This window comes from Erythrolamprus reginae, chromosome 5 (genome assembly GCF_031021105.1).
Source record: "Erythrolamprus reginae isolate rEryReg1 chromosome 5, rEryReg1.hap1, whole genome shotgun sequence".
NCBI classification, from domain to species: domain Eukaryota; kingdom Metazoa; phylum Chordata; class Lepidosauria; order Squamata; family Dipsadidae; genus Erythrolamprus; species Erythrolamprus reginae.
In genome coordinates this window covers 63,129,087-63,146,400 of record NC_091954.1, presented here as the reverse complement: position 1 = coordinate 63,146,400, position 17,314 = coordinate 63,129,087, and the positions used below count along the sequence as shown (strand labels likewise).

The following is a 17,314-nucleotide window of genomic DNA, read 5'->3' as shown; positions in this document are numbered from 1 at the left end:
ATCATTTTTGCACTGCTGGGATTCCCCTGCAGCATCACAAAAACACGGAAATCCGGAAGTGGGGTTTCCCATGGAGGGGAGCCTCAGGGGAATCCCAGCAGCACAAACATTCTTTCCAGCTCTTATCTTGCAAGCTCTTTCATTGTTATTCTTTGCAAAGAATGTTTTCCAAGCCCTAAGTCTTTCCAGGTTTTTTTCATTGCTCTAACTTACTCCAAATAAGTTTCTTTCCAGCCTAACCAGGTGCTAACAATGTTCACAGCTTTTACCAGCTTTCAAGCTCTTTCATTGTTACTCTCCATGAAGAATGTTTTCCAAACCCTGTCTTTGTAGTTTTTTTTTCATTGCTTTATTTGCTCCAAATGTTTTTCAGCCCTATCCAGGTGCTAACGATATTTACAGCTCTTACTGGCTTGCAAGATCTTCCATTGTTACTCTCTGTGAAGAATGTTTTCCAATCCCTAAGTCTTTGCAGGGTTTTTTCCACTTGCTTTGAACATTTCTTTCCAGGTGCTAATGATGTTCCTAGCTCTTACTGGCTTGCAAGCTCTTTCATTGTTACTTTCTCCCAATAAATTTTTTTTAAAGCCCTAACCAGGGGATAAAATAATGTGCTGAAGCTGACCAGACTAAGGATGCTAGCCATATGAATACCTGGTAAGCAGATTTTTTCCCCTATTTTCCTCCCCAAAAACTAAGGTGCATCTTATACTATGAAAAATACGGTACATAAAAGAATTTAACACTTCTTTTTATTAAACTATTCTACCTAGTTTAGTGTTTGTCTATTTATGCTCATTAAATTCTGCTTTTTGGAAGTTTTGTAAAAATATGGACATAATCTCCATATTTTAACCATCGGCATAGAAATTCTAGATTAGGGCAACTGTAAGTCTGGTCAGAGTTAAAGATTTAAAAAGTAAAAGTGTCTCTTATTTTATAGGTACTGCTCCAAACTCTCCAATCAGTATGCCAGAATCCCCTCTTTCTTCTTCCATCTCAGGATCTTGGAATGATGAGTGTACTATCTGCTATGAGAATATGGTGGACACTGTGATTTACTCCTGTGGACACATGTGTCTGTGTTATACATGTGGGCTCAAACTCAAGAAGATGGCTAATGCCTGTTGTCCTATCTGTAGACGTGCCATCAAGGACATAATCAAAACCTATCGCAGCACTTAAAGTTGCCTGACAGAGGTAGGAACTAGGAAGAGGACCTTCATAAAACTTAACCAGGACAAGGAAGGTGGGAGGAAGTGGTTCCCTTCTTTAAATATGTAGCTAATTTTGAATGTGGTTAACTGTGGGTACAGCTTCTCCCACCTGAAATTCGAGGGCTAAAAATATCTTCTTTCCTTGGCATCTAACAAAGTGCTCCTGTGAACATTTAATATGTATAGCCAGCAAGAAAGGCTGGATTTCATGTCTACCTTCCCTTGACTGTCCATTGCATTTTCGCTGTCCTTTCTTTCTAGTTGGATGTTGCAAGAATCAAAGGAGAAAATAATGTGAAATAAGCTGATTTTCATGTTACGTTAAGTGAACTGAATGAATGCTTGGAAACAAGTAGAATAAAGAGAAATCATTTCAGTACTAGAACTCCTTTAATGGGCAAGAGAGCCTCACAGTTTTCCTAATCATATCAGTGGCTGACATAGTCTACAAATGATCATAATGCAGCACATGCTGCTACTAAGGAAGATTATGCTTGGATTGGTTTTCCTATGCTGTGCTGTGCACAGAGGGTCAGCAGCTAAGCATAGACTTTGATTCTACTTTCTGTAGCTGTTCAAAGCAGAAGCTATTCATATCTCAGAAGCGTGATATCTTTAATCACTTTCCTCTTTTACTGTTGTTTCCAAAGTTCATTACACCAGGAAATAGTGCTTTGGGAAAATGATGGCACATGATGTCAAAGCCATAAGGATGAAAGTTGGCAAAGTTTTATTTTTATTTTTTTGTCAGGACATTCATTATCTATCCCAGGTTTGAAAGGAAAGAAAATGATCAGTTGTATAAGCTTTTGTCAAAATGAATGTGTGTTACAGAGCTAGATTTGTATTGTTTGAGGGAAAAGAAATCAGGACCAAAATGGGTTTTATTTTTTTGTTTGCCTCATTGGATTTAATGAAGGATTCATATGAGGAGAACATGTGAACAATATGTTAATTTTACTTACTCATAGAAGCATATGTATCCTTGGCATATTTGAATTTTTTGAATTTTTTTTCTGCCTCTGGTCACAAGTAATGTCATATTTTATCTTTCATTTTAAATAATCCATTGTTTCCTTAATTTTAGCTGTTCCATTTAACAAATCTTAAATCAGAAATTCCATTTCACATTTAATATATTCCAAGTGAGGTATGACTGAGATGATTGATTGAAAAATGACAACAATCTCATATCCTAGCTCACAATTTCAGTTCTCACAATCCAGTTAAATTAAGATAGAAATCTAAGAAGAAAAATGATTGACATGCCATTTTTCATCCAGTCCAAACAATAATGTTTGTGCTGAAGACTTCTAGAACATATTTTACAAGTGCAGGAATTTTGCAGTACTGTATGGTTGACATCTTTTATAATTAAGATAATGCTTAATAGAAACTTCACCACTCCATTTTATATGACTAATTGGACCTCAGGATTCAAGAAGCCACATTCTCTACACATTTGATATATCAATAATTAGAGATACTGCCATTTGGTTGTTTTTCAGCTACTACTGATTGTGGAGGACTACCCAAATCCTCAATTAATTTTGTCGATCTTTGGGTTTCTTCAAATTACAATAGCCATGTGGTGTTTAACAGAAATGCTCAACTCATACTATGCTAGTCCTATACACCCACTGTATGAAATTAATGCAAGTGCTGGACAGTTATTACAAAAATAACCTTGAATGGTATTCATCAATTCTAAAATGGAATAATTAGTTGTAAAGTGTTTGCTTGTTCCAGGAGATTCTGAAATAATTGTGTCCTAGGTTTTTAAAAAATAATCTCAGAACTGAGTTATTTAATATAAAGTGGACATTAAATTTATGCCATTTAACTCAGAAACTCTACCTTGCTGTGATATTGCAAAATAATTTGAACCAAGAGTTTTTGTTCAAGTGATCTGAGGAATACAGCTGATAATATATGACCTATTGTTTCAATGAAAAGATCTAAACAAAGAATTCTAAATTTAGATTGCAATCTTAGACCATTTGAATTTGGCAGTGTTTCTGCTGAAATCAGTGGGACCTAATTCTACATTAATATTATTAGGAATACATTATATATTTCATGCAAAATTTATAAAGAAGTCAACATGTTATATATATTTGTGGAATCTTACAAGTACAAAATAATGTTTGAGTTGACAATTAGATGATGACAATTTTTTTAAAAAATAGTATCAATTTTCTGGGCAAGAGTAAAAGATGGCATAAGATTTTATGCAGATTAAATTTGATCTAATGAAGTGTCTCTTTAGGAATACAGTATACCACATCACCACTCACAATAATATTTTCAGTTATATTAATTGGGAAATCATATTGTCAGACTTTTATCTGAAAAAGGCAGCAAATAGGATTTTCTGGGCATCAATATTTATAGATTTCCTGGATATAATTGTGGATTTCAGAGGTGAGGCAACAAACCAGCAAATGCCAAACCAGGTAACAGTTGGAGATGATACATAATATCCATTTCATAGGTAAAACTTTTTTTGCTGCAAAGATGTTTAGGCTAGCATGTTTAACAACTTGTAACATTATTTACTTTTCTCCTTTTTATAGAATGCTGTTATGATATGATGTTTGGGAAAACCTAACCATAGGCTTTGTGCTTAGCAATTACTTAATATTTTATGTATAGAGTAGCTGGTACTGTGCATGGGAAAATATTGGCTTCATTAAAAAATGCTAGGAATTTACTAATTAGGAATGTAAAGCATTTTGGATTCAAAGGGGGAAAGGGTATTTTGAAGCATATTTAGGAAGTCAAATATTGTGTGTGATCAAATCCTTAAAATAGCTACCTCTTTAATTAGAGCATGATCCCAGAAAAAGACATAGCTACTTTAATGAAATTACTTTAAGGAGTGTTCTGCAATTGGTATGTGAGTGTCCCATGTGCCCAAACACCTTTTTAACCCAAAGTGCTGCAAGTCTCGTCCTTTACACACTCCCCATACATACAGTTTGGCTATTAAACAATGTTGCAGAGAAAAGCTAGGGAAAACGTGCAAGAAAGGTATTACAGTTCGCTGGATTTAACATTTGAAGTCCAATTTATTCCATCCTCCATTTGTTTGAATTACATTGATTTCTTTCTCCATGGACTTTAGTGGAAGATTGAAGTAGTCTCTTCTGATTCTTGTAATGGTCATGGATATTGATTAATTTATGAATATATGAGAGAGACCTCCCAGAATTTGGTCAAAATAATGGTCTTCACTTTACATACTACAGTAACTTTTTTTTAAAAAAAGTCTAAATGATATCAAAATTAAAAATACATATTTGCACACTAACCATTTTTCTGCAGTATTTCTTATCATGTCCTTTGATATTCCTATAAATTATGCACTAAGTTGTTCCTCCAACCCTTTTCTAAGTGCAAAAGTAATCCTTATAAAATGTCCAGTTAAAAAAAGTCCAATAATGTTTTTTATTAATGCATTCTCATTCATTCAAATTCCTATTTCTTCATATCATGGGCATGAATGAATGGGGAGGTAGGTGATGTTATTTTTTTTACACCTCTATACTCCAAAAAGCTAAAGATATCTTTTTTTTCTGTAGCACAAAGAGTAACTTTAACCCTTAATTCAAAATTGTGCGTGTATAAGTCAAGTCTCTTTTGAGTTCATGTTGTCCCCTGGATCATGTATACATATTATTTTGGTTACAGTGTGGAAGTGTTCTCCACTGCCGTCTTTTAGATTTTTTTTTTTAAAATAGTCTTGTTTAACGCCCTAATGCTATCTATTAACTTAATATTCAAGTTTCTGAACCCAGCAAAAGTTGGTCAGATGCTGTTCATGGGTAAGAATGACATCATTTTTGATCAATAATTAGTTATCAGTAACTAATTGTTAACAACTTGTTATTCACAGATCCCTAAATATTTTTTCAATATTTTCATATCTCTTCTTGATCACTTGTCTAATAGGGGAAGTTCAGTTCAGTTCCTTATGTTTAGCTTATTGTGCCCCTAATTATAACACACCAAAGCAAATATTGTAAATACTTACCTTGAAGAAAAATTGCCAACTTGTAAGCCTGCAACCATAATAATGAAGAGTAAGGAAAGATTGTTTTAACTTGAAACTGTTGACTCCCCCCACCCCTGTAAATATTTTAACAACATATTTTAAAAGGCTTTTTAAAAAAGAACCCAAAGGTACAAAATGTAGGAACCTTATACCAGAAACTAATGCTAGCTTAGTTGCTTTGAGGATCTGAACCAGCGGTGGGTTGTTCCCGGTTCAGCCTGGTTCTGAAAACTAGTAGCGGCAGCAGGAGGCTTCAGCCATTTGGCCAGGAAACCTTGGCCAGCCATCCGGGACACTTCTGCGCATGCACACACAAAAAACAGTAGCAATGGCATTTAGAACCCACTGCTGATCTTTTTCCCCCCTTTTCCTCCTTTGTCTTCCACCAAATTATTATAATATTCTCTTTCTACCAGCAGATGGCATCGTCAAATTTCCCATTGACATCAGTTTTCTGTTAAAATTTCTCCAAATACAGTGTTCCCTCGATTTTCGCGGGGGATGCGTTCTGAGACCGCCTGCGACAGTCGAATTTCCGCGAAGTAGAGATGCAGAAGTAAATACACCATTTTTGGCTATGAACAGTATCACAAGCCATCCCTTAACACTTTAAACCCCTAAATTACCATTTCCCAATACCTTAACAACCCTTTACTCACCATTATTTCTGGTACTCACCATTGAATAAGACACTTAGTGATCCTGATATTTATAAACATAATTATTTATTAACAATAATTTTTTTTAATTTATTTGCAAAAATTATTAATTTGGCAATGACATATGATGTCATTGGGCAGGAAAAACCGTGGTATAGAAAAAAAACCCTGCAAAGTATTTTTTAATTAATATTTTTTGAAAAATTGTAGTATAGGTTATTCACGAAGTTCGAACCCGTGAAAATCAAGGGAACACTGTACTATAAATCCAAATATAAAATGTTTTCTTCTTACTCTGTATTCTCTTTTTAAATTTTTCTCTTTATTTTCACCAAATCGAATTGTAACAATCACAACCTTTTGGGGCTTTAAGTGTTATATCCTTTGTAGTACTCTTGGTTGCCAATTAGCTAATTTCCGCTCCAGGTTCTCTTACACTCTCATTTTAAAGTTTCCTTTCATCTGGTCAATCACTCATCCAGTGTTATCATCTTGTTCACTCGCCACTCCTGCACAATACTTAGATGAAAGCAATCTTCACACCCGACAATCCACTTTTTCTTCTTCTTGCTTTGTTCGTGTGGCCACCCTACCTTCTTAGCAGCTTGCGATGGCTGCTTTGTTTCTGAGGCTTCAGCCAACTCTCCAGGGAAATTGCATTTTTCCTGTTTGTGTTGGTTTGTGTCTCTTCATCCACTGTTCCTTCAGAACAGTTTAGTTTAGTTTAGTTTTATTGGATTTATATGCCGCCCCTCTCCGAAAACTCGGGGCGGCTAACAACAATAATAAACAATGTACAATAAAATCCAATACTAAAAGCAAATTAAAACCCCTTAATATATAAAAACCAAACATACATACAAGCATACCATATATACAGTTGTGACGGCCTAGGGGGAGAAAAAGTCTTAATTCCCCCATGCCTGGCGGCAGAGGTGGGTTTTAAGTAGCTTACGAAAGGCAAGGAGGGTGGGGGCAATTCTAATCTCTGGGGGGAGTTGGTTCCAGAGGGCCGGGGCCGCCACAGAGAAGGCTCTTCCCCTGGGTCCAGCCAAGTGGCATTGTTTAGTTGACGGGACCCGGAGAAGACCACTCTGTGGGACCTAACTGGTCGCTGGGATTCGTGCGGCAGAAGGCAGTCCCTGAGGTAATCTGGTCCAGTGCCCTGAAGGGCTTTATAGGTCATAACCAACACTTTGAATTGTGACCGGAAACTGATCGCAACCAATGCAGACTGCAGAGTGTTGGTGTGACATGGGCATACTAAGGAAAGCCCATGATTGCTCTCGCAGCTGCATTCTGCACGATCTGAAGTTTCCGAACACTTTTCAAAGGTAGCCCCATGTAGAGAGCGTTACAGTAGTCGAGCCTCGAGGTGATGAGGGCATGAGTGACTGTGAGCAGTGACTCCCGGTCCAAATAGGGCCACAACTGGTGCACCAGGCGAACCTGGGCAAACGCCCCCCCTCGCCACAGCTGAAAGATGTTTCTCTAATGTGAGCTGTGGATTGAGGAGGATGCCCAAGTTTAGGTCAATAAAAAACCCCAATCCGCTAGGATTTAGTGGGTTGAGAAGGGGGCATAGTCAACACAATGGATTCTTGTTGCCCTTCCATCTCCTTCTCCTTCTGGAGAAAAACTAAGATATCCCACTGATATTGCCTTTCTCTATTATATAACTTAAGATCAATTTGGCTTTTTAACAGAGACATGTGGCTGTTTTTTTCCAAGAGAGCATGGGAGGGAGGAATAACCAGAAACTCCAATCGCAAATGTTCACAGAACAGAACCACAGGGAAATAGTTGAGCCCTCTGCTTTTCTCACTTGCTTGGCAATGTGGGCACATATAGATCAGAATCCACTTCGTAAGAACCTTGTCTATTAAGCTGCTTTTTCTCCACCTCCCCTCCATCAGCAGCAGCGTTTTTTGCACATGGAAACCAAAAATATATTTGCATAGGGAAAAAAACCCTAGCTCAGGATGGTACTTGGGAGTGAAGAGAGAAGTACTAGAAAATAGGGACTCTTCTCTTAACCATTATTATTATAAGGGTAGAACTTATACAAATAAGTTATGTACTGATGACCAAAGTTGGAAGAGGCTATAAGCTCGGAGTTTAATTTCTTTTCCTCTGTGACCCTGTGTAAAATCTGAAATCTGAAATAATTCCTCTGATTCAATGTTATTAACAAGAACATTTCAACTTTTAAATGCTTTATTTATTTGTATGTTTGTGTTTGCAAGACAGATTAAAAAAATCTGTTCTACTCAGTGTGACAATTGCATAGCTGTAAATAAAGTTGATTTAGGTAATCTGTGGAATTGCAGATGTGGACTGCTTGTGGTGTACAAGGTAAGTGTCATGGGATGAGCCTGTGACCATAGGGAGCTCCGTGTAAACAATTACCTGGTCATAGGTGCAGGTATTTACATGCACAGGTTTCACATCACATAATTTCAAGGAATTGAAAATTGTCCCTACTCTCTAGGCACTTCCTGATTCCATGCACCTGTATATGCATTTTTTTCTTTAGTTATGGAACTAAAGACTTTGATTGCTGTGTTCATTTGGCACACACGTTCAGAAAAATAAGAAGCCACACAGAGTAAATCATGAGGTGCGGGTGAGGTCTATGCTGCTTAGAGTCCTTGAATTGTCTTTCATTGAATAAGAATTTTCAGGTAACAGTACAATATAGAGGCGTTGTTTTTTTTTTTTAAAAGAGTTTATTTTCAATTAATTTCCAAGGTATATTTTTATTCCAAGGTATTTATTTTTATTTTTGTTGTAAGACTGACATTTTTGGAGTTTTTGCCTCTTCATAATGCTTCTACTAGAACAACATATATGGACAGCATTTTGATTACTTTCTACATATCTACATTTCATAGACTAAGACTTTTATCATCACTGACAAATCAGAGCAGGTATTTGAACTGCATGGTTTGGTGTTCTGTAGAAATTAATGTATTGATAAATAGTTTCTATACATGAGGAAGTCTGTGTAGAGGTACCTTTCATTTTTATTTGTTTTATAAATGTATTTCCTCTCAGAACTTATCCTAGCTAAATTGCTTTGAGGATCTGAACATCCTCTGATTTTGTGGCCTTCTGAAGCAAAACTAAGATATACCACTGATATTTCCTTCCTCTATTATATAACTTAAGGCGAGTGCCCACACCCATAATTCAATGCCTGAGGGCGAAAATGGCCTCCCCCGCCCCTATGGAGGCTGGAAATGGCCCGTTTCCCGTTAGTGGGCCTGTTTTTTGCTTTTCCCAAGCTCCAGAGGCTTCACTGGAGCCTGGGGAGGGTAAAAACGCCCTCTCCCGCCCGTTGGAAGCCCTCCGGAAGTCGAAGATGCCCTCCCAGAGCCTCCGTGTGAGTCCAAAATCAGCTGGCTGGCATGCACATGCATGCTGGAACTGAGCTAGGGCAACGGCTTGTGCGCCGGCAGATATGGCTCCGCGTAGCACCTGTGGCACCCATGCCATAGGTTCGCCATCACGGTCCTAGATGGTTTTCCAGCCATGCATGAACAAGATTCCTTACCTTTTAACTAAGTTGCTGCAATTTGCAGTTTGACATCGTGCTCTTAAGAATTTATCAGTATTGCTCTTCTCTTATACCTCATGTCCAGGAGCCTATTGACTAAACTTATTGTGCACTTTACTTGAGATTACAATCGGTTGTGAATTGCTGACACCTTCCCATGCTTATCATCTGGTTATTTTAAAATTTCTGCCACATATTGCTTTCTGCATAAAACCTACAGAACAGGCAAGAAATAACAGCTCACTACCATCTAGTGGTTACTTTAGTGATTGGCGCATGGCATTCAGAATTACTGATAAAAAATGCTTGAAAATGAAGGGACAAACTATGACATATAGAGTATATGGCACATATCTTGATTTTTTTCTTTAAAAACATGGAACAAAATAATTATGTTGGTTAATTTCTCTTAAAGGGTTCCCACAAAAACTAATATTATCCCTTCTCTTGCCATAATATGCTAGTTTACTTCAAACATATGTTAAATATTATAATTTTTGGAATAGCAGCTTGGAGATTTTTAAAATAATTATTAGATTTTATACCACAAATGATCAGAACTGCATGACAGATTCCAATTAAACTAATTTAACCTAATTGAAAAAAATAGCTTCTGGATGAAATCTATTGCATGATATGCAGTATGTAGTTTAAATAAGTTTAATAATTTAAACTACAGTATGTAGTTTAAATAAGTGGGAATTGCATTTGTGCTATTAACATTTTCATGTGTTAACTATCTCCTACTGAGCAAAGAAAATATTTGTTGTTGCATATATGTAACACATAAATAGACTAAGTGAGAACTACAGAATATCTCCATGAATAAAAACCTTTAGATAAGTAGTTTATGTGTCGGTCTCCAAAATGCTACATTCTGGATTGAATCAGGCATTTAGATTAGTCATGTGTACACTCATTTCCAATTATTTTCAGTAGATTTATCTAAACATGACTAAACCTGGATGTACTATTTTATTTATTTGTTAAATTGTTTTTGTTTCGATAAAGATGTACTTTAGTAGACTAAGGTTGCAGTAGGCATCAACTGAAATGAAGATTGCATCCAAAAAAAACCTATGCCATAATAAATCATCTGTATGAATATTTAAAATGCCAGCAAAAAGCTTGCTCCCCTCCCCCATGTGATCAGGTTTCTCAGAAATTAACCAATGATTGACAATGTGAAAACTTTATTTTAAAATGTGTTTTGGATTGTTGACAATGTATATGCAAAGAACACATCTGTATTCATTGGTATGAAGCTTTTTGATGGAATCTTAGACAATCCTTTCTATTGAAAATAATTTGCTCTCCATATGTCAGTATATAACTTGCAGTGCCATAAAATCCCTGCTTCAAAAATTATTTGACTAAGTCCTTTGGAAATGTAAGTATATTCATTTATGAAATTCTATTGTATTCATTAAAGCAGTCTTATTTTTTATAAAAATGCTAAGAATGTATTCATTAAAATCAATGCAACTTTTACAGAGGTACTACTGATTTATGTTTTAAATTGAAAAAGAAGTAGGGCTGCTTTAATCAATTCTCAGAATTTTGAAATGTGAATAGCCACTGAGCCACACTATACACAAAAGTTTCTTGTATAAGGAGTGAACATTAAATCTTATATTTTATAAATAATATTGTATAGAACCAAGTTTATTCAAATACTTATTCAACTTGTTTATTCAAGTTAACTTGAGTCTGTGGATATTCTAATCTTTCTAGTGAACTTCAACAGCATCCTGGGAGAGGCAGATGTAGTTAGAAATTAGCTGAATCCCATGAAATGTAGGGAATAGATATTTCACCCAGAGTGCCACCCAGAGTGTATGAAATTTCATGGATTCAATATAATTACTTGAATTCTCCAATCCTGAAATTGATCCTAAACTTTGGAATGTATATCACACCTTGCAGTTACAGGCTATCATCTGGCCTTAAGTGAAGGATAAATTAATCCTTCAGAAAGGTACAAGTTACACCTGCAAATAAAATCATATACAGTGTTCCCTCGATTTTTGCGGGGGATGCGTTCCGAGACCGCCCGCGAAAGTCGAATTTCCACGAAGTAGAGATGCGGAAGTAAATGCACTATTTTTGGCTGTGAACAGTATCACAAGACTTCCCTTAACACTTTAAACCCCTAAACTGCAATTTCCCATTCCCTTAGCAACCATTTAGATCATTACTCACCATGTTTATTTATTAAAGTTTATTAAAAAAATATTTATTAAAGGCAGACGAAAGTTTGGCGATGATGTATGACGTCATCGGGCGGGAAAAACCATGGTATAGGGGAAAAAACAGCAAAGTATTTCTTAATTAATATTTTTGAAAAACCGTGGTATAGCCGTTTCGCGAAGTACGAACCCGCGAAAATCGAGGGACCACTGTATACTAGAAAAAATACAGATATCAGTGTTACATGACTCGTTAAAAGCAACAATATAGCTTCACCTATTCCTACCATTGTCTCATGTATGATGCCACTAAAAAAATAAAGAATTCTGAATTACTTTTAAAAATGTTGCTTCTGAAGATTTCTAAAGATCCTTTCCATGCACACACTTTTCTTCAAGATTCACCATGCCATGGTAAACCATACGGAAGTTATACCTGCTATGAATGACTTATGTAAAATAGAGGAAATATTTTCAAGTCAATATTGACTCTTGGTGGCTTCATGAACTCAGCGATGCAAGTTCTTTTTGGGAACACATGAAAAATGACTCTTCTATGAGGATTTTCAAAAATGTTTTATTTCCTCAAGTAACTCCCTAGTATTTGGGTCTCCAATCTATGTTTTTACTAGTACTAATCTAATTTAACTTCTCAGCCCAAAAGTTAGCTAGATGTCACTTGAAGATTTTTAAAAAAAGTTTTGTGAATTAACAGTTTTAGGTGATGTTGATAATTCATTAAGAAACCACTTGGATTTGAAGTGAAGATATTAAGACATTTTTGTAACAAGTTTATTGTTTTTTAAAGCTAGTAGAAATGAGTTCGGTAATAACTGGAACATAGCTGAAAGAATAAAAACTTTAACCCTTCTGACACAGCAAACGTAATGTAAATAATTGGAAATAATAAAGAGAAATACAATTTGCAATCATTTGAAGGATATGCTTTATTCCTCCTTTAAAAAAAAAGTATGGCCAGTTAAAACACACAGTAATGTCTAAATCACAAATAATTTTTATGGGTTTCAAAGAATCTTTTCCTAGGGGTAAAATCTTTTTTAATTAAACAGGACATTATGTCTTTGATTTTAAAAAGAAACAAATATACACACAGGTAAAACTCAACAACATAAAACATAAATATAAAAATTAAAGTTCATATTAGCACCACCTTTGGTCCAAGCAATGAGTAAACTGGGAGATCACTGTGAGGTATAGTTAGTTATCAAGTTCTGTCTTGTGAGACATTTAATATTGTATTGTGGTTTAACATTGCAAGAACCTGGGAATAAAACAAGAGAGGCTGCAGACTAGATTCTCTTGGAAGTGCCTTTAAATGATTTCTTGTATGAATGTAAAAGCTGCAGTCTAATCACTGCATATGATCTAAGGACTGGATAATAAAAGATGCTGGCTGCAGTTCAGTTTGTCTTTAGATGCATATGACCTGAGAGTTGTGCCTTCGTATTCACTAGTTAAGATATAACAAGGGATTTTGGAAGCACATCTCAAAATTTACCTATTCAACAAGTACCTCTAAAGGCTTTTCTGGATTTTTGTCCAGTTGGCACCTCACTTTTAAAAAAAACATTGCATGTATGTAGTATTTTTATTGTACAGAAGCTTGCACAATACAGACTTTATCAAGCTCGGATACCCTGATGTGCACAAGACTACATTTCATGCTTTGCAACATCATTTCCACATTTACTCCACCATGCCATTCCTGCAAATTCTAATGGAGCACCCAAAAAAGATAAAACATAAACCATTAAAAAATAGAAGGTTGGGCCAAACATGTCCCCCAACGCCTAGTTTTCAATGCTTGAAACTGACAACTGATCAACTCAATTGCCAAGCAATACTATTGATAGGTCTTTACAGAAATAAAATGTTACCTATTCAATAATAATCAAGTATATAGATACTAATGAATATTGCAGCACAAAACTGTAAAAAGATGCAACATTTTTGGTTGGAACTGCATTCCTATCCAAATTCTGTTGAAGACTAACACTGTTCTTATAAAGGAGCATTTGACCCCTAAGTATGATTATTTTATATTAAAACTGACTAATACAATTTAGACTTACACCTTTTATTCCAATTAGCAGTCTAAATATAAACATTATTCTTTGTTGCCAGTTTGCTTTATATAGGTTAGTGTAATAAATTTATGGCTGACCAATGTCATTGTACAGAATTAATGACTAGTTTGCACTCATGAAAATTGTCCCCCCAAATGGATCTTACCAATGTGACCAACAGTTCTGCAGAAAAAAGAATAATATGTAAGGATCTAATGTTCTTCAACTCAACTATTTTCTTCCACTTTTGAAAATAGTGAACATCTTTGACCTTTTTTTTCTTGTTACCCAAAGTGCACTTCAAATAACATTCCTTTCCGGATCCTTTCTTAATGCAAACAACTCAAAACCCTCAATTTCCACTATAAACCAATATCTATTCTAACCTCACGAAATTATCTTTCTCAGAAAACTAACCGAACAACATTAAGCACATCCTGCATCCTCCATCTCAATCACACAGCTCAAGGACCAGCCATACATCCTTCATCATCTCCTTGTCAACATACTCTTCTCAGACTTCTAATAATTACGTTCTCTTTATTCTAGATAACAACAATCACAATAATCACATTCGAAAGACAGCACTGGTTTCTATTAATTCACTGGAAGATTTGTGCTGAACCATATGACAGCAAATTCCAGTGATTTACTTCATGCTAAAATAACCAGCTTCAGTTCATTTTAGTATTAGTTTTATATTAGAAAATAAAATTTGTTTTCTTCAAGCTTTTAGATCCTTACATATCTTACTATTCTCTTAATTTTAGAACTTTTTAAACAAGCACGGTGTCACTTTTTTCATATTTTGGTTTTATACAACCAAATATATAACTTCAGTTTTGCAAAGCAAGTTTTAAAATTCTACGAATGTGAGGACAACAGTTGGCCTTATCTTTCATTTCTAATTATTCACTTCAGTTGAACATTGCTCAGCCTACACACTGAGGTTATATGGTCATGCCATTTTCAAATCATTTCCTTTCTCCCTCCAATTACAAAAGATATTACTTCTTCCAATTATAGGCATTCATTAACTGACTTATTACCCACAATAGAAATATCACACTTGACAATAGTCCTCAACTTATAACCATTCATTTACTGACAAAAATTACAATGGCAATGATAAGTGACACGATCCTTTTCACTTATGGTTGCAGCATCTCTGTAGTTATGTAATTAAACATCAGATGATTGGCAGCTGGCAGGTATTCATGACACCTGCAGTGTGCCAAGGTCATGTCATCACCATTTGACAAGCAAAGCCAAATTTACTTAATTACCATTACTAATGTAACAACTGTGTCAAGAAAGGTTGCCAAAATTGGGTTAAAACTCACTTAACAAATGTCTCATTTAACAATGAAAATTTGGGGTCAATTGTGGCCATAAGTTGAGGAGTACCTGTATGGGGAAAACATAACATAGCCTAACATCACAAAGTATCACAAGTATCACAAAAACACACATAAGGAATTCATGAAATTAAACCCTTGCAGGGGGAGACAATGATGTATATATGCATATTAACTCATTTTTGAAATATTGTTTTAATTAATCCAATCAGCCTTTCCTCAATCTAATTATTTCTGACCATTAAAGGATACTACATCTATCCTCCAATTTAGTGTCATAATAAACAGGTATCTCAACACAGGGCAGTTGTTGTTTTTGTGCTGGATGTGGAACATGTACAAAAACACCATCAACAGTGTGAAAGGTTCTGTTCATTTTTGACTGAAAAAGTGCACTCTACAAACAATTTAAACACTTTACGGGGCCAGCCCATCTGGAAAATGTAAAGGTACAGATATATGTGCTTCTGTCCCTGATAGGCCTAAATGATTTGATCACCCAGAGAACAAGGCTTTGAATCATATCAGATTAGGCTGTTCTGCCCCAATATTGAGGATCCGAATTCAGTGAAACTCTTCTCCTGCCCCTTTACTTAACACAATTTATAGAAGGCCCTTGCAAAAACTGTGGGTTCTCCAATTTGGTGTTCCTAAAAGCAAGTGGAGTCTGAGGAATATCAATTAAAGAAGGAACTGGACTAACTTCATGGACTTCCAAGGAGGCTTGAAAAAGATCAATTGATTGCTATGTCCTTGATTTAGAATGTACAATTAACTAGATGAACTGAGATAGCAGCAGTAATTGAAGGGGTCTAGAAGGCAATTTTGGAACCTGGTAAGCTTTTCATGTACTTCCCATTAATCTGTAGATATTTAGTTAAAACCTAGACGATTTCCTCCCAATCTTCCTGAAAAAATATTTACAAAGAAACATGCTCCACCATTTGTACCTGTTAAAGGCCTAAGATTATGCAAAATAAACCTGATTTAGCCATAAACCATATGGCTGGTTTTTATGAGATCTGATTTTGACTATTTAGCAGCAAACTATGGGTGATATTAAAGATATTATTAAAGTCACAAATTTTCTTTGCATGTGCAGAGTCTGAATCTGATCAGAAAAAAAACCATGACTCTTAATTAGAATATTCTAAAAGCAAACCTAACTGACTTCATTGCACTCAAATAATATATGAGAATATAAAAACAAGAAGTGATGTTCCTTTTAGCAAGACCCTGTTGCTATAACTTCCTTAATTTACAAACTCAATTCTAGAGGTTATTTTGTTAAACTATGTATTCCTCTGTTAAAATAAGATGTGCAGTAGATGAATTGCAAGACTATTTTCTGCTTGTGTTGTTTATAGAAATGTATTTAAGAAAAGCATGTTTTAGTAAAAAATTGATAAAATAATATGTAAAAAAATGATTTCTAAATGGTAAAAGGGCATTCTTTGGGGAAAATTTAATTGATAGTGAAATTTAGACTTCAGTTTGGTTTTCTAATTTCACATAGTATTGACATGTACCAGTTTCTGAAAACTGTTGCTTCTGGATAGGTTGACTATAATTCAAGCTGTGTATACATATTTGACATTTCACTCAATTCAGTGTGATGAATTAGATAAATGGATAAGATAATTTCCATCAAGTGTTAATGTCAAGCATCTGTACATAGGCAATTTGTTTTTAATTACAATAAAGCCAGAAATATGTTCATCCAGCCACTTTATTTATACGCTACTTTAGTGTTTAATAAAGTTTTGAACATTTTCTTCTTTTAAGAAAGGAGAGATCAAACTGCAACTTCACAGAAGTTTTTGTTTTAAAACAGTCTAATTGTGGAATAGACTATTAACATACCATGCAATACAGACAGGCTTTATTTCAAGCATTTGTTTTTGTGTTTCATGTAAACTTAAAGAGCAATTGCCCTTTGTCAACATGCCTTCAATGTGGCAACTTCTGTCCAGGCTCCAGGATCTGTTTCATGAGTGCAATAAATAGCATTTGCATATCAACTCAGAAGAACATTCTTCTGACACCAATGAAATAAGATAAGAATTTGGATCTTCTGCTTAAGTTAAAGAGTGCATACTGCTACAAAAAAAGATGGAAGAATACTGAACATTGCAAAAAAAAAGGGACAACTGAACAGCCACGAACCATAAAGATGTCATAATTCTAT

The 17,314-nt window shown here is 35.2% G+C and overlaps 1 protein-coding gene across 1 annotated transcript in view; it reads left to right on the top strand.

Moving 5' to 3' along the window:
* NEURL1 (neuralized E3 ubiquitin protein ligase 1) overlaps window positions 1-1,593 on the top strand; it is a 74,660-nt gene extending 73,067 nt beyond the window's left edge. Inside the window, exon 6 of the mRNA XM_070752817.1 lies at window positions 944-1,593. Within this exon, the coding sequence (XP_070608918.1) occupies window positions 944-1,185 (242 nt within the window). The 3' untranslated portion in view covers window positions 1,186-1,593. The remainder of the gene's footprint in view (window positions 1-943) is intronic.
* The last annotated feature ends 15,721 nt before the right edge of the window (window positions 1,594-17,314 follow it).